At 44.0% G+C, this 25,437-nt stretch overlaps 1 protein-coding gene across 4 annotated transcripts in view; it reads left to right on the forward strand.

Annotated features, from left to right (window-relative positions):
• Nucleotides 1–25,437, forward strand: part of GRIA1 (glutamate ionotropic receptor AMPA type subunit 1) — a 348,888-nt gene that overhangs the window by 303,417 nt on the left and 20,034 nt on the right. For 2 of the 4 annotated variants that reach the window (XM_002689318.7, NM_001281913.1), the window contains 1 exon segment: nucleotides 4,131–4,378. In XM_002689318.7, coding sequence (XP_002689364.2) covers nucleotides 4,131–4,378 — 248 coding nt within the window. 4 annotated transcript variants of the gene reach the window in all.

A 25,437-nucleotide genomic window follows, 5' to 3' on the forward strand; every position in this document is an offset into this window, starting at 1 on the left:
ACCCCCTCACATACCCTAGTCCATACCAAGTGCTTTGAGGACTGCAGAGTGTATGATATACAATTCCCTTCCTGCTCCCACCGGCACCTTTAGTCTTGTTAGTAACTGATTAGGAACAGTTGGTTTTTTTTTAATCTCTGAAAAATCCAGCTTGTCATCCCCATGGCAGCCGAGAGCTCCTTGGCAGCCCCAACCCAGAGTCACTCAGTCCTCCATCGACAGTTAATTAAGATGTGTGAAGGGCCGTGGGAGCTGCAACTGATAGAGAGATCTGAGAACAAACACCCCAAGCCTGCTTTCCCATCCTCCCTGCCACGCTGTCTTTGTGTTCCTGGAGATGAGATTTTCCTGATAGTTCACACCCGGAGACTGTGAGTGCAGCCTTGGTGCCGGGAGCACTGGGGTGAGGCGGAGGGGACATATTAATTTTCCGCATACTGTTGCCCAGAGCACTCTGCAGCTCAGCCTGTCTGCAGCCCCGCTCCCCGCTGTGACCATCCTGTCAGGTCAAATTGCATCTTGCAATTGCCCTGCTGTGTGCTTTGTTGGTTCTGGGCCTGGAAGGTGATCTGAGAATCTGGGCACAGCTGATTTTATCTATTTCTCAGTTTCCTATAAGAGAATATTCAATATACTGTAGATCCCATGATTGGTCAGGGGTATTTCTTTTCCTAATTTGAGATCCTCCATCCCTTTTCTCCTTTCTTTTTTTTTCCCCCTCCCCAGGACATTGTTGCTTGAATGATGAATCTTCATGTAAAGAATCAAATATTTCAAGTTAGCAAGGAACTGAAAGGTGACCATACTGAAACTCCTCATAGAACAAATAGGGAAAGTTAGCAGTAGATAGAAGCCTGGAACCCAGGGCTCTTCACCCCCAAGCCAATGCTCACACTGGTGCCCACTTATGAAACAAATCACCTAGTTTACTTGATTAAAGACTATCTTACAACTCCCTCTACTAAATGCTTCACTAACATTCCCAGTAACTATCTCCATTCATTTTTCCTTGAGAGCTAGAATTTTCCTGGGCCCAAATATCTTTAGAGATGAGCTGGCTCAAACAACAACCTAAATGTATGTCAGTATTTTGCCAACTCCTGTTGATATCAAGAAAATAATCCTGATATTGTGTGTGAGGAATAATGACATATTACATGTATAAAGAAATCTGTAATCTATATATCAATCACTAGATTAGATAGGTTGCCTGACTCTAGTAGTAACTGTCTTTAAAAAATATATTCCCTTTGTATGGCTGAGTCCCTTTCATGTCCACCAGACACTATCACAACATTGTTAATTGCCTATCAGTTCAGTTCAAGTACTGTTCCTCAGTCATGTCCGACTCTTTGCAACCCCATGAACCGCAGCACACCAGGCATCCATCACCAACTCCCTGAGTTCACCCAAACTCATGTTCATTGAGTCGGTGATGCCATCCAACCATCTCATCCTCTGTCATCCCCTTCTCCTCCTTCCCTCAATCTCTCCCAGCATCAGGGTCTTTTCAAATGAGTCAGCTCTTCGCATCAGGCAGCCAAAGTATTGGAGTTTCAGCTTCAACATCAGTCCTTCCAATGAATACCCAGGACAGATCAGATCTCCTTTAGGATGGACTGGTTGGATCTCCTTACAGTCCAAGGGACTCTCCAGAGTCTTCTCCAACACCACAGTTCAAAAGCATCAATTCTTCGGCGCTCAGCTTTCTTTATAGTCCAACTCTCACATCCATACATGACTACTGGAAAAACCATAGCTTTGACTACATGGACCTTTGTTGGCAAAGTAATGTCTCTGCTTTTGAATATGCTATCTAGGTTGGTCATAACTTTCCTTCCAAGGAGTAAGCGTCTTTTAATTTCATGGCTGCAGTCACCATCTGCAGTGATTTTGGAGCCCCCAAAAATAAAGTCAGCCACTGTTTCCACTGTTTCCCCATCTATTTGCCATGAAGTGATGGGACCGGATGCCATCATCTTCATTTTCTGAATGTTGAGTTTTAAGCCAACTTTTTCACTGTTCTCGTTCACTTTCATCAAGAGGCTCTTTTGTTCTTTTTCACTTTCTGCCATAAGGGTGGTGTCATCTGCATATCTGAGGTTATTGATATTTCTCCCGGCAATCTTGATTCCAGCTTGTGTTTCTTCCAGTCCAGCGTTTCTCATGATGTACTCTGCATATAAATTAAATAAGCAGGGTGACAATATACAGCCTTGACATACTCATTTTCCTATTTGGAACCAGTCTGTTGTTCCATGTCCAGTTCTAACTATTGCTTCCTGACCTATATACAGGTTTCTCAAGAGGCAGGTCAGGTGGTCTGGTATTCCTGTCTCTTTTAGAATTTTCCAGTTTATTGTGATCCCCACAGTCAAAGGCTTTGCCATAGTCAATAAAGCAGAAATAGATGTTTCTCTGGAACTCTCTTGCTTTTTCGATGATCCAGCAGATGCTGGCAATTTGATCTCTGGTTCCTCTGCCTTTTCTAAAACCAGCTTGAACGTCTGGAAGTTCACATTTCACGTATTGCTGAAGCCTGGCTTGGAGAATTTAATTGCCTATACTCCAATACAAAATAAAAAGCTTAAAAATATAGTCCCTTTTATGTGTTTAGGGTTTTCCAGGTGCTCAGCAGTAAAGAATCCACCTACCAATGCAAGAGACCTGGGTTCAATCCCTGGGTCGGGAAGATGCCCTGGAGGAGGAAAGGGCAATCCACTCCCGTATTCTTGCCTGGGAAATTCCATAGACAGAGGAGCCTGATGGGCTAAAGTCCACGGGGTCACAAAGAGTCTGACACAACTAAGCACACATGCACACACACACACACTCACACACACATGAACATATGTGTTTAACACTTGTCCATTTACAAAGCATTTTCAAAAGCTGGACATCAGTAGCCCTAACATACATCTATTTAATACCTGCCAGTGAAGGGACGCTTTTTGGGAATAACGTCACACAGGACAATGCTGATTTTCATCCTGGATCATGGACCCTGACCAGGAGTCTGCTGGATGAAAGGTTAGATTCTGTGAAGGACTCACGGAAGGAAAGATGTCCCCTATCCCCAGGCAGTGCCCACAAACTTGAGACCTGTGCCCAAGTGTGAATGGCTCTCAATCCTTAACAGTCTAGCCTGGATATCCAGTAAGTGACCGGACTGTGTGTCCTAGAGGAGTATCAATCCTCACAACATTCCTTCTCAAGTGAGGGCACACAGGCCATACAGATGAATCACATGGGGAGCTTATGAAAAAGATTTATTCTAGGCCCCACCCCAGACCTGCCGAATCAAAATCTCTAGGTTTAGAGCCTGCGGCCTGCGTATTTACAGTCTCCATACAGGATGCTGGTGCCCACTGGAATTTGAGAACTATTGTCCTTGGAGCCAAGATAGTCTCAGAATACACACTACTTGTTCTGACCTGTGAGATAATGAACGGAATGTGGCTGGAGAGAACCAGCATCTCCAGGGGAGTGAACAAATGAGTTGAAGTCACAAAGGAAGGAAGGTCTAAAATGAGTTCAGGAGGAAATGAGGAAAGCAGCTTGGCTGGGTATAGAGGCTTTTGAAATGTTAGCAGAAGACCATATCAAGTCCCAAGTTATTAACTTTATCGGACAACAAATTACATTCTGAGAACAGTCTTGCAATACGAGATGACTGTAACTTGGCATCTATGGTCTAAGAATTCTTTATTGTTGTCTTTCAATGATGTACTCAGATTCCAACTGTAGTCAGCTCTCCACTTCTTCAGGACTGTGTAAATATGACCTTATTGAACAACAGATAGGTCCTTTGATGTCTTTAAGAGTCAGACAGAGCCCCAGTTTCTTAATTCTTCCCATGTTTAAGAGGAATCTAACTACTTAGCAGTAATTAAAAGATCCTGAGTTCTCCTATTCATTCTGTATTTGCAAGATATTTGTACTTCGGAGCCTACTGGTACTAATTAGAGCCTCTTATTTTGCAATCACTCATAATTTGTTTCTTCCTGAGCTAATCTCGCTCATGAATGTGTGATCAAGCCACATTCAGCTCTTTCACTAGTGTGTGTGCACCGACCTCCATGCCAAGTGCAGCCCATGCTTCATTCCAGCTTTGTTCTGTCCCCGGCCAGAGGTCTAAAATCGCCGTGTTTGAGAAGATGTGGACGTACATGAAGTCAGCAGAGCCATCCGTGTTTGTGCGGACCACAGAGGAGGGGATGATCCGAGTAAGGAAATCCAAAGGCAAATACGCCTACCTTCTAGAGTCCACCATGAATGAGTACATTGAGCAGCGGAAACCCTGCGACACCATGAAGGTGGGAGGTAACTTGGATTCCAAAGGCTATGGCATTGCGACGCCCAAGGGGTCCGCCCTGAGGTAAGTAGCCAAGATTTGCTTCCTCGGTACTCCCTCTCCCCTCCCTACCTCAGAAAGGAAGCTGCCGTGTCTGCCACAGGGCTCCAGTGCCACACGGGAGCTGTCGAGAGGTCTCTTCTTGGATACCTGTGGGCCTGGGAGATTCCAGCCACCTGCGATCTTCAGCCCGGAGGTTGGAAATGGACCCTGGGGCCTCAGCTTGCTCTGACTGTCACTGCCCGCGTGTTCCCTCTCCATGCCTCGTCTCACCCCTCCCAGTGTTCAACATTGATGAACCTTGTGTTTCTCTCGTGTGACTTGTAACATGCCACCCTTTACCAGACACCTCCACATCCAACTAGGCCACAAACAGGGTTCTCCAGCAACCTGGATACTTTGACCGAAGGTGGTTTGTAATGTGTGTCTCCAAAGAAACAAACACGTGGTCCAAATGAAAAATCAAGTCATTTGAGTCCTAAGATTCTAGCCATGGAAACTGAAATGACACCAATTGAGTGTCGGCACCCATTCTGTCCTTGATGCTGATTTCTCGAGAAAGAAGTAGGTAGTTCAGGAAAGAAACAAAGAGGACTTTATTTTCACATTAAGAGCCTCTGGTATGCATACCAAAGACTTACGGCAGAGTCTTATAGAACTAAAGTCAAAAGGCCTAGATTTAACTTTGAGATTTACTAATGACTGTCTTACAAAAGGTAAGACATATCTCCGCGACCTTTAGTATCCTCATCTATAAAGAGAGGCTAATCACCTAATCCTTTCCTAGGTTTAAAGTGGTTTTAAGTTCAAGTGGAATAATCTATACAGAAGGTAATTAAATGCAATACAGTGTGAAGTCACCTGTAAGATATTATGTCAATTACAGAGGGATTAAATCATTTTAGGGAAGAGTAGCATTCAAGGAAAGGTGACAGTGTGTAAAAGGTTGTAAAAAGATGGAGGGGGGCTCCTAACCCATCATGGCATGACATCCAGAGCCACCTCTGCCTCCATATCATTCATTTATGTCAATAATATTGATCCCTATAACAATCTAGGCACTAGGCTAGGAGCTGGAGCTACAATTTGGGGGTAAGACAAACACGGTCCCTGTCCCCATGGAACTACATTCTTGAAGGGAAGAAAGACATTAAACACATGATTATTGTTTAATGGTCCATGACTATTATGATAGTCTATAAAACGGGACATAGAGAACACCTACTTTCAACAATTTGGCAGAGTAAAACTCCCACTATAAAACACCTAGATATACTGGAGAAAGATATAACAAATAGCCTTTTAAATGCAAGTTAAGAAATCTCTATACCAAAAAGGAAATCAAAACCATAGTAAGAAGCTAATTATTCTGAGGCTGCGCTAAGCAGGAAAAAGTTATAAATTATGTGACAACATATAATACATGAGCAAGAATCAGAAGTAAAAGTAAAAACATAAAAGCAATCAAAAATACTTTTAAAAGAAAAAGGTACTATCATAAAAGACCAGACATATTTGGAAAAGTACCAGTTAGGATTTAGAGAAGAAAAGTAGTCATTAATATAAAATGTCAGTGGAAGTGTTAAACAGCAAATTAGACAGAGTTGAAGAGAAAATTAGTGTACCAGAAAAAAATCAGATAAAATTCCCCAGACTATCACACAGAAGGAGTACAAATATAATAAAGAGGTGAAGAGACATGAGAGAGGAAAAAAAACCCAGGTGCATCATCTTTAAGTTCCAGATGGAGACAAGAGAGGGTGAAGCAGGGGTAATATTTGAAGCGAATTTTCTAGAATTTATGGAAAACATAAATACTCAGATTCAAAAATTTTGACTCCCAAGCCGGATAAAAAGATGAAAACCAGCAGCTGATTCAGTCGAAATTACAGAACAGTAAAGACACAGAGAAGATCTCAAATACACCCAGAGATAACAAGGTCCAACTGGAATGCAGGATGGGTGGGATGTGGCTGAGAAGACTCTTCCAAGGATACTTTTTTCAAGCTAAATGTGATGTATCAATTGGAATTAAGTAAGTTCAGTGAGGGGAGGGGTAGACAACAGTCTGGGCAGAGGGAACAAAATGTGCAAAGATTCTTAAGACAGAAAATTTTGGTACAGCTCATAAACCAAAAGAAGCTAAATCCTCCTAGAACACAGGTAATAACTAAGAGAAAAGGTTTAGCTATGACTGGAGAATGATAAAGTGCAAATAGATTTTGTTAAGGACTTTTGTCCTTATCTGAATAGAAATGAAAATATATTGAAGAATTGTAACTGTCCAAATATCAGGAAATAAACATATCTTTAGGAATATAAAAATAATTGAATGTGACGTAATAAAAGGAAACAAAATGGCCTGGTATTTTATAAATCATGCATTTTTATCTGGAAAAACTTAAAAAGCTCTTTGTACCCATTTAGGCAAAGTTCAAAGAGGATCCAGAGGACAGTGCTTGGCAAGAGACTTTGAGATACTTACAAAGCATCACCCTAGAAAGGCCCAAAGTAGAGAATGTGTTTTTATAGGCCCAGGAACACCAATGATGCTGCACTGTTATAATTTACTGAAGGTTTTATTAAGTCAGGGACCTCATTTGATCCAAATATTTGGATGCAAAGTTGGGGGCAGGGGAAAGGTACAGAAAGTGACATGAATTGCCCACTCAATACATTATCTCCATCTTCCTATACCACACACAGATGCCCGGAACATAATGACGAAGTCAGTAACATGAACACAAATCTCAGGTCATCTGGCAATTCAAATGACCTTCCACTGTAACAAAAGCTACTGCTGAGTGACTGCCTACCACATGCCACACACTGTGCTGTGCATTATCTCATATTATCCTCTTGATTTCCCTATGAAGGACCACCATCCCCATTGTACAGATGAGGAAACAGCAGCACAGAATTCAGTTACCTGACCAAGTGGACACAGCTAATAAAGGAGCCAGATTTCAAACCCAGGCAGTCTGACTTCAGAGCCCATGGTTGTACTCACTCTAACACTGTGCCGGGGCCCATGACCGACAGCACCATTAAAGGCAGAAGACTGGGCTTAGACCAGGTTTCCCAGTACCTATGTACATGGGTCAAACAATAACCATCAACTCAAAAGATTTGCTTTTGGAGCCCAGAGCATCCACTCACCACTTTGAAGCCTGAAGGTCATAGTGAATGCTCACTTTAATGCACTTCTTTTTTTAATGCACCACTTTTTTGAGGAGTAACACTGCCTTTATGGGTTTTACATGATCCAGGTTTCTTTCTGAGATAAGTATTGAAAATAGTTCACCTCTATTAAAGAAATACTTAATTCTATTGCTTATGTCTCCGTAAGATGTAACAAGTCATTTACTGTTTGCAGGAAAAAAGACCAAGATAAAAGGAAAGAGTAATGAAAAGGAACATCTTCCAAGTCATACCACTGATGGTTGATGTGCAAGTCAAGAATACATAAATGGTGGTGGCCACATGTCCACAGCTCTCTCCCAGTTCTCCTTTCTCTCCATTGGCAACCTTTATGATAGCCATGGGGCTCCCTGACTCAAAAACAGAAGAGAAACTCTCATCCTAAGAGGGCCTTGAGTTGCTGGTCTGGAAAAATCCCTTCTCCCTCTATGGGATTCTACTTCTCATCTCTGCAATAAAAGGAATCATTCTAGAAACCAGTAGTGTAGAGGTCCCAGGAAACATACTATTGCAAAACAGCTGCAGAAAATATGAGTAAATAACCACATATGCACACACAGTCCAGCCAGGTTTCCTTCATGTCTCTGCCTTAGTTGGCCAGATGATGCTGATTCCTCCAGGTATGGTCGAATACCAGCGAGTCATGGCAAATGAACTGCCACAGACACATGTGCCTGCCCCAATAATCTCAGACCCACTGATCTGATCCCAGCAAATGATTCTGCATGGCAGACATGGGAAATGAGCAGTGGCATAAAGGGGTAGTATTGATACACGATACCTTTGGTCCCCATTGAAAAGGGGCTTCAAGGTACTTAAAGATGATACAGAGGAAATCAGTGTTGTCCTCAAAGTATTTAGAATCACAGAAAATACCTTTCTAAACACTGTCTAACCATTCACAAAACTGCAGACTCTTTAGGAGTTTGTACACCACAGATGTTGCAAACCTCTCTTCCACCCTGTGAAAGGTGGGACTCCTGCAGTCCTCAAAGGAGGGTGCGCTCCAGACTTAGTGCCAGTGCCCACAGCAAGAAAGGACCTCCCTGGTGGTCCCCTCCACCACCTGCTCTCCAGAAAGCTAGACCTGATCACACCTGCAGGGCATTCACTCCCTTCCAGCCTGCCTCCAAGAAGCTTCAGGCTCCTCCAAGGCGGATCACCCAGCTCTGCCCATAAGGTCAGAGAACTGATAGCTAAGGCCCAAATGTTCCTCTAAACCTTGCCAGGTCTACTTGGCAGGGGCCAGGCGTGTCCCTACAGAGCAGGAAAAGGCTGTGTCAGTGACAGAATGGTGTGTTTGTCTCTTCTGCTCTGGAAACAGATACTCAGGAAGCGAGGTGGTTCAGTGCTTGATTTTTCTATTTGGACAGGTGGCGTTTCTTTGAAACAGATGCTGTTTGTTGGCTGTCCCTGCATGCTTGGGGTTGGGTGAGGGGCTGAGTTTTGTTTCCAAAGCCCTGAGGTTGTGGATAAAGACCTGTACAGCCAATGCCAGTCACTGGGGGAAGATAATTGGTAAACCTACTAATTGTGATCTATTGCCAACTTCTGCTGCCAACTCAATGTATCTGCTGGTCTGAAGTTTCTTTTCTTTATTATGATAAATACTCCCTTCAGTTGGAAGCGATATGTTCAAATTTCCTAACTAAGGGAGCATGGCCCCTGTTTTCCCAACCCAAGAAGGAATCCACACCAGATTGGCCTGAGTTAAAATCTCAAGTAATGACACTCCTTCACAACCATCTAGCAGGAGTTTAATGGATTTGCTGAGAGTTATACTCTAACTGGGACATTGGTCAAAGCCTGGTCTTTAACTGTGACTGTGGTTACGTGGAGTCTTCTCTGGTCCCTGTGATCGTGACATGTTTTTGTGTTCTGTCACGTCTTGTCCATGCCGGCTGTGTGGGCCAAGGTGCCAGGAAGAGAGTGCAGCTTAGTGGGTGAGGGGCTAAGACCCACTCCCCATGCTTTCCATGCAGCTTCACAGATTCCTTTCCTTCACACAAAGAACTGTGTGCTGCACTTCAGGGGTCAGTGGTGAGAGAGACACGATTCCAGCCCTTAAATGATGCATGATCAAGTATAGCTCATTAGCAGTATTATATAGATACCTGATAGTCTACCCAATGCCCTAAGAGAGTCAGAGTTAGCAAGAGGAGGAGAGTTAGCATCGGAATGGGAGGATGTCCAAAGGTTTCAAGGCAGAGGTAACACCCAAGACAGGCCCCTGAAGAAACCGTGATAGATGAGAAGGGACTCCAGGTGGAGGGGACAGAGGAAAAGCAAACACAGAGGTGGGAAAACATAGGGCTTGTTTTCAGGAATGTGAATCCACTTGAACTAGCGTGCACATTAATAAGCAAGAGCAACAGGTTGTGGTCACAGTGAAAAGGATTTCAAATGTCTCTATTTTTTATCTGATGTCAGTAGGGGTCACTGAAGGCCACTGATGGAGGAACCATGTCAGACAGACTCCCAAAGATGATCTTGGCAGTGGTTTGTGAGAACCTGCAGGCAGGGAAGGTTATTTAGAAAGCTGTTGTGGTCATTTGCGTAGGAGATAAGGAATGTGGTTACAAATCATAAGGAGATGGGGACAGATGGAAGAAGTGGTTCTATGTTTGTCATCGAAGTCTTACTTTAAGACTTGGTAGTTTGGGAAAGAAGTCTGTTATAGGCACTTTCTAGGGACTTCTGTGCTCCTCTTCAGGAATAACCAGGTACAATCTGATTCTGGCAAGGACAGAAAACAGGCAGACATGGGGTTTACCTCCCAAACAGAATTATTCACTTCAGTTCAGTTCAGTCGCTCAGTCGTGTCCGACTCTTTGCGACCCCATGAATCGCAGCACGCCAGGCCTCCCTGTCCATCACCAACTCCCGGAGTTCACTCAAACTCACGTCCATCGAGTCAGTGATGCCATCCAGCCGTCTCATCCTCTGTCATCCCCTTCTCCTCCTGCCCCCAATCCCTCCCAGCATCAAGGTCTTTTCCAATGAGTCAACTCTTTGCATCAGGTGACCAAAGTACTGGAGTTTCAGCTTTAGCATCATTCCTTCCAAAGAACACTCAGGACTGATCTCCTTTAGAATGGACTGGTTGGATCTCCTTGCAGTCCAAGGGACTCTCAAGAGTCTTCTCCAACACCACAGTTCAAAAGCATCAATTCTTCGGCTCTCAGCTTTCTTCACAGTCCAATAGTCTTGACTAGACAGACCTTTGTTGGCAAAGTAATGTCTCTGCTTTGGAATATGCTATCTAGGTTGGACATAACTTTCCTTCCAAGGAGTAAGCGTCTTTTAATTTCATGGCTGCAATCACCACCTGCAGTGATTTTGGAGCCCCCCAAAATAAAGTCTGACACTGTTTCCACTGTTTCCCCATCTATCTGCCATGAAGTGATGGGACCAGATGCCATGATCTTAGTTTTCTGAATGTTGAGCTTTAAGCCAACTTTTTCACTCTCCTCTTTCACTTTCATCAAGAGGCTTTTTAGTTCCTCTTCACTTTCTGCCATAAGGGTGGTGTCATCTGCATATCTGAGGTTATTGATATTTCTCCTGACAATCTTGATTCCAGCTTGTGCTTCTTCCAGCCCAGCATTTCTCATGATGTACTCTGCATATAAGTTAAATAAGCAGGGTGACAATATACAGCCTTGACGTACTCCTTTTCCTATTTGGAACCAGTCTGTTGTTTCATGTCCAGCTTGAACCGTTGCTTCCTGACCTGCATATAGGTTTCTCAAGAGGCAGGTCAGGTGGTATTATTAACCCACCTCAATTTTACCTCTAGGGTAACTAGAATGTTGAGAAAGGCTGGGAAGGGTACAGAATTCCTGGCACTGGAGTAGAAATGATGGAGAATGTCAATTATGTCTTCTTCCTTTAGCACTGACTGTGAAAGTGTTAGTCACTCAGTCGTGTCCAACTCTTCACCACCCAATGGACTGTAGCCCACCAGGCTGCTCTGTCTACGGGAGTCTCCAGGCAAGAATAGTGGAGTGGGTTTCCATTTCCTCCACCTGGGGATCTTCCCAATCCAGGGATCGAACCCATACTTCCTGCATTGCAGGCAGATTCTTTACTGTCTGAGTCACTAGAGAAGGCCAGCACTGACTGTAGCTTGTTTATATCTGTTTTAGTTTTTAATCGGACATAAGTTCAAGATTGCTCATCAACATTTTAGTCTCAATAGCATTCCTACTGAATATATTTTTCTCCCTTCACACAAACCAAGGCTAGAAAATATCTCCTAAGAATCACCTGTCTGCATTGGCATTTGGCTAAAAATAAGGAGGGAGGTTAAGGCCATGACTCAGGAAGAGATATCACAAGGTTTTATAGGGAGTGGTCTCACTTCCAGGGACTGAAGGTCTCCTAGCTGCCCACCTCCACACTGGGACCACGTGACATTACTGTATCTTCAAGGCAATTAAGATTTTTCTACTTTTAGAGTCACATTGACTGAGAATATAACTGGGAAACAAATTCTGTTTGGTGGTGTTGACTCGCCCTAAAGAACCACTTCCCAACTTCAGTATGCTTTAAAATCTAGGGAAGCTGGTTTAAAATGCCCCTTTCTAGACTCTGATTCCTGAGATTCCTGATTCTGCAGGTCTAGGTGGGGTCCAGAAATGTTCAATTTCCACAAGTCCCCTGACGATTCTGTTATGGTAGACAGCAGTCCACTTTGGGAGACAAGGTTAGAGGTCAGGAAAGAGAGTTATACATGTTTTCTGAGGAAACAGTGGCTTGGAAACAAAAGGAAGATGATTATGATGGGAGAATGACAGGGAAACTGCATTGAATAGTGTCGAAACCATGATCCGTGGAGTCAAACAACCTCAGTTCAAGGTCAAGGGCCATTACTTTACCAGCAGTTTGATCTAGCTTGGTGAGTCACTATAATTTTATGAGCCTGTGTTTTTTCTTCTGCAAAATTGGAGTAATAACAATTCATTGCAGTTTCTCTGAGTTCTGATGAAATAACATAAAGTGCTTGTCACAGAGGGTACTCATTACTGTTAATTCTCCACCCCAACCCTCATCCCATTAGACCAATCACAAAATCACTTTTGGGCCAAATAACTTATTTTTTCCTTCTTTGTGAAACCAACTGTGTTCATCAGAAATACACGTGAGCCCCACCCTCATCCCTCTGTATTAGAAATAAATTGTCTCTCTCTGAGAACAATCTGTGGTCCTCCCCCACAGAGAACGCACTTAAAAAAAAATAAAGCCCTGATATTTCTTTCTCTCCCTCCCTCCCACCCTCTGCCCATAGTATGGTATTGGTACAGGGTCTGCTGCTGAGAATAAATACAGTATGTCCCAGGGAAATGACAGTCCCTTTCAATTGGTCCTTGCCTCCTGATGGGTAGCCAGGGATGCTTGTTGTCATGGTAACCCCCTGAACTCTGTGACCCAGGTCAGGCCTGATCAGAGACAAAGGTCTCTCAGCAGAGAGGCTGGATTTGCCTGTATATTCAGAAGAGCCAGAGAGAAAGGAAGAGAGGGAGGGAATTGGAGGATAAAAAGGGAGAGAGGAAAAAAAAGAAGGGAGGGAACAAGAGGGAGGTAGAAAGAGAAAGTGTTGTGTGTGCTTGTGTGTTTGAATAGAGACTGGAGGTTTGCCAGAGGAGTGCTGCATCAATACAGAAGCTTCTCAGGTCAGGACACATGGAACGGATTAGAGAAAATGCAGAGAAACCTTCTAGGAGACTGGTGCCCTAGCCCAGTACACAAGCCCAAGCCAGGGGGTGGGAGGCGGTTAATTTAGCCTTTTAGTGGTGGTGCTAAGACCTGCTGTTAACATTTATCAAGCACTGACTCATCCCAGGCACTTCTCTGAAGTATGAGATGCTCACTGGCTTATGTAATCCTAACAACAACCCTGGGAAGGTAGTATTGTTTTCATCCCGATTGTATAATTTGGGAAACTGAGGCACAGAGAGACTATGGAGCTTGCCCAGGGTGACCTGGCGTGAAAACTGTAAAGCTGGGTTTTCAACCCAGGCAACATGATATCCCAGGTTGGGATCTTCTCAACCATGAGGCCAGAGTGGATATAAAGAGGGAAACTGTCAGGAAAAGATTATTATTTGGAGGAAAAGATCATTTATCTTCTCCCCAACACACACACACACACACACAATTTAGTCTTTAGATGGAAAAGAATCCGCCTGACAATGCAGAAGACCCAGGTTCAATTCTTGGGTCAGTAAGATCCCCTGGTGAAAGGAATGGCTACTCACTCTGGTATTCTTGCCTGGGAAATCCCATGGACAGAGGAGCCCGGTGGTCTATGGTCCATGGGGTCACAAAGAGTCAGACACAACTGAGCAACTAACATTTTTACAACCAATATACAAATAAGAAAAGTAAGGTTCCAGAAAGGGAGGTGGCTGGCTGTCTGAGCTGCTGGAATTCCCTAGGGAATCCTGCCTTCCTTCTGTACTCATTGCCTTTAGGTGGGCACACAGTGCAAGGGTCAAGGTCACACTACAGGCTGACATCACTGTCCTCTGTCTAACAATGGAAAGGGGCACATCCATTGCTTCTTAAGTTTCCCTGCTTGCCCATGATGGACTGAAACAAAAACATCCCTGAAAGAGTTATATGCTTCCTGAAACTCCACAGTGCTTTCAATTTCTTTCAATGATGAAAAGCAGACCACTTTACACTGTATGTAAGAGGAAAGAAGAAAAGACTTGTATTCATTTCATAACTACTATATGCCAGGCAGGGTGGGTGCCTTCCGGACCCTAGCAATGTCCCAGCATTCATCCTCCCCTCATATAGGAGGATTTAGAAGTTACCATTTTCCTTCACAGGTTAGGAAGCTAAGACTCAGAGTAGTGAAGCTTTGCCCAGGTTCTCAGAGTGATTCATGGGACAGAGCTTAAGTACAAACCCTAATTACAAAACCCTTTTTCCCCCCTACATTCCCCACTCCGTGCTAACAGTGGCACACTTCCCTGCCTCTGCCACCTTGTAAGGTGGCATCCTGAGAACATCGTGGGAAACGAGGCATTGGACGGCCTCCACAGCCAAAGCACTCCTTCACTAGGCACCTGGCTAGGCTGGAGCTGCGTGGTGCGGATTTATGTTGGAGGATCCTGGCAGCATTACACAGGCAAACGCACACTTACTCCTGTTAGGGCTCTGTTTTTATCATGCCTGGTGGAGGAGCTCGTAATCAGCAGAGTGACACATTAAGGAGAGAGGGGAGGAGAGTGGAGAGAGCAAGGTGACAAGGAAGATCTGGGGAGAGGAACCAAACAGGAAACGAATGGCCTTGACCACGGTGAGAACAGCAGCCAGAGCAGGCTGTGATTTGCCTGCCCAAGCACTGAGTTCTCCCGCTGATACACAAATTGCATGGTGCTTTCTTTTAAGAGGCTGATGCTGTCAAAAATAGCACTTCCTCTCTCTCTCTCTCTCTCTCTCTCTCTCTCTCTCTCTCTCTCTCCTCCTCCTCCTCCTCCTCCTCCCCGCTCCACCTCTCTCCCCTCAGCAACTTTATTTCAGATTTGCCCAGTCTTTTGCTTTTCCCAAGAAGACAGCTGCTGTTACACAAAGGCAGACCAGGATGGGGAAGGACTGCATACCTGCCCCAGCTCTATCTCTTGGGGATTGTGGATAGCAGAAGCAATGTATTTTGTGTAGATCAGACCCTGTTCAAACTCTGCCTCTCACATCTACAATCCTGTCACCTTAAGGAAGTAGCAAGAAGCAGCGTGGACCACTGACTGATTGTCAGGGCCCTGGAGTTAGGACTCAGTATAAATTCCAGGACTGCCAGTTAATGGCAAAAATCGTTCAGACATGTTACTTCCACTCCCAAAGTCTCAATTTTCCCAAATATAACAACTGAAGGTAGCACTATCGTAAACTTTGGTGGTTGTTAAATGATTAAATGAGATGCTATGAAGTGCTTAGCATGGTGCCTGGCACACATTTAGTGACTAAGAACTGTTATTACTTAATCTCTCAGAAGCTTAGTTTTCTCATCTTCCCAATGGGGATCCTGAAACCCTGCAGGATTGTCTTAAGGATAAAGGCAATCACTTATGAAGAGCTCAAGGTGCCTCCGGAGTTCTTGGATATTAATCTCCCTTGCTCCCCCACGGGCCCCTCAACGTGCTACTCCCAGGGGAGCAGCATCTATTCTGTGAGTTTGGGGATCGACCCAAATAAGTGGTGATTACCTTCTCTGAGCCAGACCCTTCTTGGCTTCCTTTTATTGCAAAGGGGCAGAAACTGCAGGATACCAGGAAATACAACTGTTTAGCTATATAGTTTTATTCCCTTTACACTGGGTATCACAAACATTTAGCTGAAAGCCACATTGCTTCCATCTATTTTTCTGAAGGTAGAAAAGAAGGGGTAGAGAGTGGTCCTGAGTTGAGCCCCTGCACAGAAATTCTGGGTCATCTGTTTCAGGAACATCTTATGAATGGTCCTGTGGGCTGTGATCCTGGTTGGATCATCATATCTAATCAGTCTCTCCCTTGGGGAGGATCAGGGACAAAGACCAAGGTGAATCTTTAACCAAAGAAACCACATCCTCCCAACTGGATGGGGGTGGTAAGCCAGCAGTTTTCAAACAAAAGAAAGTCAGGCGGGGAAATTTACATATATTATTCATCCCTCCTCAGCACAGACAACTAGCAGAAAAAGAGCATAATGACCTCTTAATCATAGTCTCTATTCCCATGGGAATGAAATTTATTTCGCTGGAAGAATGTTTTAAAAAAAATTCATACCACTAGTCAAGCCAGTCTCCCTGTGTCCCATAAACACTACTTTTCCCCAGTCCAGTCTCTTTCCTCTTACTGCTTTTTATTTCTCTCCACCTATAATTCAAAACACAATTCAGTGAAGCAAGGGCCAACCGTCCCACAGAACCTAAAGGAAAATGTAGCTTGTAGGAAACTCCTATTGATTGCATGTCACATGGACTGATTTCTATCCAGCCAACTTCCATGTATATTGTAACTTCATGAGCATGTATTCAAATTAGTTGATGTGTTTGCTCTGTCTATTTCAGAAAACCAGGAAATACTAGTCTCACTGCATAGACCATACAACACAAATTAAATGAACCAGCTCTTTAAAGGGACTTAATAGTGCCTTTCACTGTTACCAGTGATCTTCCTAGATGCAGCATGAAAGTGTATGACCGTGATCATGTAACTGAACTCTATCAACACCCCCAAGCATAGTATTCTCAAAGCACTAAGTACATACTTTTAAGGAAAGCAAAGATGAATACATCACGATAGTGGCACCTCCAAGATTAGGTCCCAAGATCTAATGCAGGGACTGCAACTGTGCACGCCCCCAGGGGCCTGGAAAAGAAAATGAATGAAAAGGACTAGGGGTAAACATGTATGTAGTTTCCTCATTTTCAACAGAGGCCTAAGTAGAGGCAACACTTCCTCTACTCTAAGAAACAAAACCACAGTGCAAATACTAGGGTAAATAGCAATTAAATATTTATTGAGGTATTAATATATATGGCAAGTCCTCACATGTCTTCCCTAATTCACGTACTCCTCGCAGAAACCCAGTGACACAGGTACTATTAAGAGTCTCTTACAGATAATCAATCAGTGGCACCAAGAGCTTAGGTAAATTATCAAAGGTCATCCAGCTAGTAGATGTCAGAGTCAGAATCTGAACCCAGACACTGCAGCTTCAGAGCCTATGCCCTTATCCACTCCACTGTGCTGTAAATGGGGAAGTGACAGTCTCTAGGGAATTGCTGGGGCCTTAGTGAACAAAAGAGTGTATGCCTGTGTAGAGCGGATAGGCTCCACTCAGTTCTGCTGTAGCAATGCCAGATGGGAACACTGCCAGAACTTCTCATTTTTCCAAAAGAAATTGTGATTCTTCTGTGAACTATTGAAAATTTGAGTGCTCGTCACAGCTAAGGGAGAAGGAAAGAGAGGACACACAATAACAACACCAATGCCAAGAAGAAAGGAAGTACCATAAAGATAGACCGATAGATGGACAGAGAGATCAGCTGACGGAACAATCAACAGATAAGGCACTGAGGGAAAAGCATGCAGGCAGGGGTTAGTTCTAGCAAGACCTCCAGCAGGAAGCAGCAGTCCCTGAACGAGGCCTTCAAACAGTGATGGGGAGGACATATTTCAGGTAAAAGGTACACCAAGTGTACAGCACAAGAGTGAAAAGGATGCTAATTCATGCATTCGTTTTCCATCTGTGTTCCACTGTTTTTCCTCAGGGGAATCGTTTTCTCATAGAAAATCTCTCATGGAATCCCATTTTGCAAGACAGATAGGAGTGGAACTGCTGAAGGAAGAGATGAGAGGCTGGAGGTAGCAGTGGAGAGGGGGAGGAGGAGGAGAGAGAGCTGGAGACAGGTTCAGGCCCAGCGGGGGCACGTGGGAGACCAGAGCTGCCTCTTGTCCCTGGGAACCATTCCCTATAACTGGAGGAAACCATTCTCCGCATTCTGACCCTGTGCATTTTAAAGTCCACAAGAAAATAACAGTCCTGATGGTCTGCCCAGCCTCCTTTTCACACTGACGTCTGTCTTCTGCTAGCCAGTCCTTAGAATGAGCCCAGATTTTCTTCCTTTCATTGAACCAGAGGTGGCCGAGATGAGGCCAGTAGGCTGGCTCTCATCCTGAACGGTGTTTCCACTCCCTCTATTGTTTGTGGGAAGACTTTCATTCATTCCCTCCATTATCTTTTGTGAAGCATCTCTGAGGTGGCTGACACAGAGCCACCTGCCTGCTGCTGCTGGCAAATGGGCCTGCATTACAGCACCAGATGTGGTTTACTGTGAGCTGCCAACGAACTGGTGACACCTGCTTCTCACAATATGGGGTGGCCTGGGGGTCAAACATGCCTTCAAAATGCTTTCTGTCTATAGAATCCCTGGCTGGAGGGGCCAGACCTCAGGTCCCCATCTGGATCTCTGGGCTTCATCAGATAACCTTAGCCATAGGACCCTAAAGAAAGTTACAGGGCCAGAAACACGTGTCACACATGTAAAACTAGTTTCTGAGGGTTCAAGTAACAGGTGGTACAACATATGTCTTAGAAACTGAAAAGCATTTCTTCATTCAGCAAACATTTCTCAAGCAGCTACTGTGTGAGCTATGGTGTCCCTACCATTAAAGAGATCTCAATCTGGCTGGAGGAGTAGATGACGGATAATGAAGTCCTGAGTCTGCTGTGTTGGGGCATCGAGTACAGCAGGAAAGAAAGGAAGGCTACATCCATTCTGTCTGGGTCATCACAGGAAGCATTGCAGAGAATAACATACATTAGAGGCTTGAAAGATGAATAGGTTCCACAGTGGCCAAGCGTGCCACACAGAGCATGTACCAACACACCAGGTACGGCTTTTGTGGCCCATCCAATCCAGTCACTTGAAAGTGCCCAGATTTAATCTCAAAGCACCTTCACCTCTGTCACCTCATTTGATTCTCACACTATGGGCAGCTGGGGCAGGAGAACTATTCCCATCTTCCAAGTAGAAAACTGAGATACAGTTAGGGTGACCAGCTGTCTGGGTTTGCCCAGCACTGAGTAGGTTCCCTGGATGTGCAATTTCCAGTGCTAAAGCCAGGAAACCCCCAGGCCATCGGGAACCAGTTGGTCACTCTAGGGATAGTTACAGGACGAGTCATATAACTTGATCAGAGAGTGAGGGACTCAAATCAGACCTTCAGACTCTCCTCCACCCCAGAGTAGAGAGAGAAGAGAGTGCACGACATGCTTTTGCTTTTTTTCTTTCTTTCTTTCTTTCTTTTAAACCAAGTCCTTCGTGTTGTTTTGTAGAGTCAGAAACCAAAGACAAAACCTCTGTGTTCTGATTGACTCACTGCCTGGCCAACAGTCCTTCTCGTAAGGTCACAGAACTGTCTGTCCCCTGGGTATACTCAACCAGGGAAAAAACCATCTGGAATGGCCAATGTGAAGGCAACTTTGAGCCTACCTCTATTTCTGAAGGAGACCTGAGGATGTCTGCATTTTCACGGAGGCTCCTGATTTAACCCACTCACTCTCTTTCTGCTTGGTCATCGGTTCACTTCTCCCACTTTGCTTACCACCCCAAGCTACTGGATCAGTATAGTCCTATGAACCCTTAGCTCTTTGCCCAGAGATGGTGTTTCCCTTACATGGTCCATATTGATGATGTCACAGACTGGACTATGGACAGAAGGCATCTCATAGACCACTATCCAATTAAGAGAGTGGTGTGCACGATTCAGGCCTCCAAATATCTAGTCCTGTCCTAGAATCAACCACCCATCTCCACAAGGCATAGCAGGTCAAACAAGCTTGGGTTCTTGGCCAAAGTTCTGTCTCTCACTCCCAGCCAAATGAGCCTGGTTTGATCTCAACAAAGGGACAGAAAACAACCAAAGAAGGTTGCTCCTCAAAACCCTCAGCAGAAGTGGTTTCCACCTCCTTCTCCACAGGCCATGGCCAGTGCAGGGAGAAGTATAAAAAAGAAAGGAGGTGGCCAGGCCTTCTGCACAGACAGAGCACCCTGGGCCTCAGAAGCCTCAAACCTCATGGGAGGAAGAGTTAGAATGACCATGCTCACTTGTATATGTGTGTGTGCTCGGTCGTGTCCAACTCTTTGCTACCCTATAGACTATAGCCCACCAGGGTCCTTTGTTCATGCAATTTTCCAGGCAAGAATACTGGAGTAGGTTGCCATTTCCTACTCCAGAGGATCCTCCCGACCCAGGGATTGAATCTGCACCTCTTGCATCTCCTGCATTGCCAGGCAGATTCTTTACCACTGAGCCACCTCAGAAGCCTCACTTACTTGTATACTGACATTTAATTCAGGGCATGGAAATTCCCACCCTTCGTGGCTCTCCCTCAATGTCTTCAAACCTCACTCATCAGTAACTGCACTCCCCCTTCCTGAAGCCAGACGCAGAGACCCTTGAAATCTTGCCCTAGAAGCCCAGTGGTTCCCAGAGAGGGCATGGATCATCAATGTCCAAAAAGGAAATGGGGGTGGCACGGTACACTTGACAATGGGATATCTTGCCAAGGAAAGATATGAAAGAAACAAAAGAAAAAATTATCATCCCTCATCAACATCATTTAGTAAGAGAAGTGTGTTAATATCAAAAAAGAAGGAAAGAAATCACCAATTGAACATAAAGGATTGTCCTTTCAATGGAAAAGCTCGACTCCCTAAAAACTCACTATACAACCCTGCTCTTTTCTCATTTTCCCATTGATGAGTAAAAGCTTCATGACCAATTGGCCTGGCTCATTGGACCAGCCCTCTGGGATCCACTGATTGAATCCCAACTGTATCTCTAGCTCATGAATTCTCTCCAAGTTTTCTCTGACAAGCAGTTGTCCCACCAACAATGTCTTACCAAATTGTCTTTTCAAATAGCAATTCCCAGAAAGCTCCAACAATTCCAAAGTTTGGCACCCTACTGAGCAGTAATCTGTGTCACTGTGGCTTCATCTCCCTGATCTAATACTGCCCTCCAGCATCTCAGAGATTAAATTTAATTCCTCTTCCACTAATGATCAATCCCAAATTTTCAAGTGAGCCCTGTTTACTTTGCAGTGACCCATTATCTCTGTCATCTCTGGATCCAGGGTTACTTTTGATGCTGTCTGTTTCTCTTATATAAGTCATTGTATCGGCCATTTCCTTCTCCAATGCATGAAAGTGAAAAGTGAAAGGGAAGTCGCTCAGTCGTGTCCGACTCTTAGCAACCCCATGGACTACAGCCTACCAGGCTCCTCCATCCATGGGATTTTCCAGGCAAGAGTACTGGAGTGGGGTGCCATGGCCTTCTCTGGAATCGGCTAATTAGTTGATCCCTATTTACTTGGGACCGAGTGCTGAGTAAGGAAGGGCTGCTAGTCTGAGGCTTCTCCCTGCTTAAATACCCTCTGTATCTCCCTGGTCCACAGGCACAATGTTGACTTGTTAGTATTCAAGGATGTTAACAGTTGGGACTCAGCTGTTGTAACCTCATCTTCCCCTCATGACCATACTCCCCAGGCCCTGCAATTCCTATATTGAAGCTTCTGATTTCCCTTTGCACAAAGCAGTCCCTGAAGGTTTCCTAACTTCCACTCACTATCAGAATTAACCCCTCTCTCTATTTTTGGTACTTTCATAACCCTTTATCCTAAAATCATATATAGTCTTCCATGAACTATTGAGAAAGTTCTCTCCCTCCCACACTAGACTGTACATTCCTTGAAAGATAAGGTTTACAACTTTATTCCTATCAAGGTATTCCGTATCCCTACTAAGTACCTAGCATAGTACTTGACACTTAATGGGCTCTCATAAAGTATTTGGGAAGTGGATCTGAAGACATCGACTCTTTACTCCGAAAGGCTTTATAATCAAGCTAAAGGCTAAGGCTAACGCACGTGCAACTGTGGTGAGCAGTGCAGTGAGTTGGTTGCTAGTTGTCGGGGAATTTAATGTTCTGGTTTTTTTAGCTACAAGGTAAGTGAGATCTTAGCTCCCTAACCAGGGATCAAACCTACACCCTCTACATTGGAAAGCGAAGTCTCAACCATTGGACTGCCAGGGAAGTCACAGCAGGGAGTTTTAAAGGAAAAATCAACTGTTCAAGGAAAAATTCAGGGAAAACATGGGGAACATTGTAGGACAACCAGGTATTAGGAAAGAACTCAGGAGAACAGAAAGATGCAAGTACAGAGAAACAGGAAGAAACACACTGTTTGAAGGAGAGCAGGATGCCTAGCAGCCTAGTCTGATAAAAACCAAAGCTTCCTCTGGAGGAGGAGAAGCCAAGCATATCGTTGCAGGCTGGGCGTCAACTCCAACGGTTGCTTTATCCAGCACTGCTCAGATGCTTGAATTCAAGGTTTTGAAGGAAAGAGTGGAAGTGTGGACAACTGCTTTAGAATCAAACCCCCAAATACAGTCCTTAGCCTTTCATAAGTTGAGGCCCAATTAAAATCATCTGAAATATCTCCCTTGGCTGCTTTTGCTTTTTCCAAACTTTAATTTTCCTGCAAATATATGATAATATACTTCTTCACCATGGCAAAATTGAATACAAAGTTGAGTACAAGGTCATCCAAGAGAATGTATTTCCAGAATTTTAACTTCTCCCTCCCAAGATAATTCACTGATACAAAGGCTCCCCTGGGTCTATCAGCTCCTGTGGCTGAAGGTCAGGGCTCAGGAAGTTGAGGGTGTCTTCTGCTCACTGGCCCTTTTGGGGAGTAAATGGCATGCACATCAATCACCATGTCAGTGATTACAAGCCTAGCTGCATCCTCTAACGACCCAGGACAATCATCACCTTTTTGCTGAACATTTGTCTAAATCTGGGAATTTTCAGATGACTTAACTCTGCCGAATTAGGACCATACCTGATTCTGCTTTTGTTTGTTTGCTTTAGGTTTGTTTTTCTATATTCCAAGCACAGGATTTGGCATAAGAAAAGTTCAACTAGAGATAGGTTTAATGAAACAAGTAGATGTAATAACCATCAGTATTTGAGGCCTTTATAAATGCCTTGCTAAGATACATCCAGTACTCCAGTATTCCACTCCAGTATTCTTGCCTGGGAAACCCCATGGACAGAGGAGCCTGGTGTGTACAGTCCAAAGGGTCGCAAAGAGTCAGACACGACTGAATGACTAAGTGTGCAAGATCCTTGCAGTTCTGTTTTTTATTCAAATTATGGAGGGAATAAAGAATAGTGTGCTACATTCATTCTGAAATGTCATCCTTTCTGTTTCTTTGATCCTTCAAATGTCCTTAATTCAACTAAAGGGAGGTGATGTTAGAGGTTTCTTTAAACATTTTTATTTAGCAAAATTAACACTTAATATACACCTGTGTTAGCTCTCCACCTGCACTTTTTCTCCTCATCCAAGAAATCTGTATGTCTGGAAACTACTGCTAGTCAGGAGCATGGCCTCTGTTATATAGGATCCTGGATTCTGTGTGACTCTGGGCTCTAATTAAGTTCTTAGCTTTCATTTTAATGTAATATTTTTAGGAGGGAATATTTGCCAATCAAATGTAAATGCCAATCAAAATTCTTTAAACTCTATTTGAACATGTTGGGTATAACCTGTTTCTAAGGATAGTATCACTATCAATTACCAGTGGCACTGATTTGCAATATAGTGGATCTTCTAGAAAACACATATTATAGGACAGTTTACCAGAACCAGTTAGCTACAGGTGATCGTCTTTCTAAGACCATCATTCTTGTTGGAAGTGATGAAAGAAGGAAGAAAAGGGAAACGAGAGTCAAGTTGTAAACTAGCATCTTCTGAAATGGCTTACAAGGTGGTTTTTCTCATCTGCTGCCTTTGCTCTGCTGTAGACTTGGAGACTACAGACCCTTGGGTATTAGAGCCATAGGCAAAGTAGAAGTTTTTAAACTGACTCAACAAGTGTGGGGCCAAAAGGCCTAAGTGAGCACTAGAAGGATCTTTGGAAAGCTGGGAAGTACACTGGTTATATACATGGACTTGAGTCACTCAGAGCTGGGTTAGAACCATAGGCAAGTTACGTATTTGTCTGTGGGATGAAAACAGCAATAATATGACAACCAAATAGGATTAAATGAAACAATGCATGTAAAGCACTTAATACAATGTCTGGCCCATAATCAGCCCTCAGTAAAACAACTACAGTGATCACCCCATGACCTTGTACATGTTCTCTGCACACTATCTAGTCCTTTTTTATGTTCCAGATAGGTGAGTTTGCCAGAGAACTGAGTTAGAAATATGTAAGAAGACAGTGTGTTTAATTTTGTCCGTTCATTCATCTGGGGGGAAATTAAGTGTTTCTCAAGCTCTTTCACTGCATGGAGCAGCTTGTACTAAATGTTGTGAGGGGAGAGGCCTAAAAATATGAGAACCATTGTCTGTGTTCCAGGGTCCAGCAGTCTATTTGGGGAGGCCCAGCTCACAGCAAAAATGAGAGTTAAGGATGTGGTAACCCTAATCTTTATTCTCTCTCTCACTTGTTCCCTGCATCTTCCCCTTCTGTGCCCAGTTTCCTTTGTTACTGTACCAACACCCCCTTCCACTGAGTCTTTCTACCTATAGTCCCTTAAAATGGAGCGGGAGAGGAGAAGGAAGGGTCACAAAACCTGGGCAGTGACTGTACATCCCTGCACTAAAAACATCTTGGGGCCCATTGATGCCCTTTTGTGTTGTCAAACCTCAAGTCCATTTGTTTTCTGTTTCTTTGTTTGATTTCTGGGTTTTTTCTGTTTTTGTTTGTGGAAAGTGAGCACGTGAAAAGAGAAAAAGAGTTGGCCCACAAAGTTATGTGAATGACTAAAGAGTACATTCCCAGGATCTGTTAATGGAAATTGTTTTCCCAGCTTGAAAATTGCCACATTTAAACTCACAATATGGGGTAGACGAAATCATAAATATGAACTCCTTTTCAGGCAGCAAACAGCATTTGGAGTCTTTCTCTTTCGCCTTTGGGGATCCATATGCCACAGTCTAGTTAGCTGCCCAACGACTGACAAACATAAATAAAAGGTAATGGTTGTAGTAAGCGGAGTTCCTGTGAGTCAAAAAGTGTTTCTCAGGGAGGGATCAACACGCTTCTTATCACACTGGAGTCACCAAGCAGCCAAAGTTTAGCTCTTCCAAAAACAAACTAATAATAAAGGCAATAAAAATGTCTGCCCTGTCCACCAACTATACTCAATAGTGGGGTAGAACAGGCATCAGAAAGTCCACAACAGTAAAGTGATCAGAGCACGAGACCATGAGAAAAGGACTGGATATGATGGTCCATTTGCCCTCCCATCATTATCAGCCCTGGCTGCCCACTATCAGCAGAGCTCCTTTGAACACCTCTCCTT

This window comes from Bos taurus, chromosome 7, assembly GCF_002263795.3.
Source record: "Bos taurus isolate L1 Dominette 01449 registration number 42190680 breed Hereford chromosome 7, ARS-UCD2.0, whole genome shotgun sequence".
NCBI classification, from domain to species: Eukaryota; Metazoa; Chordata; class Mammalia; order Artiodactyla; family Bovidae; genus Bos; species Bos taurus.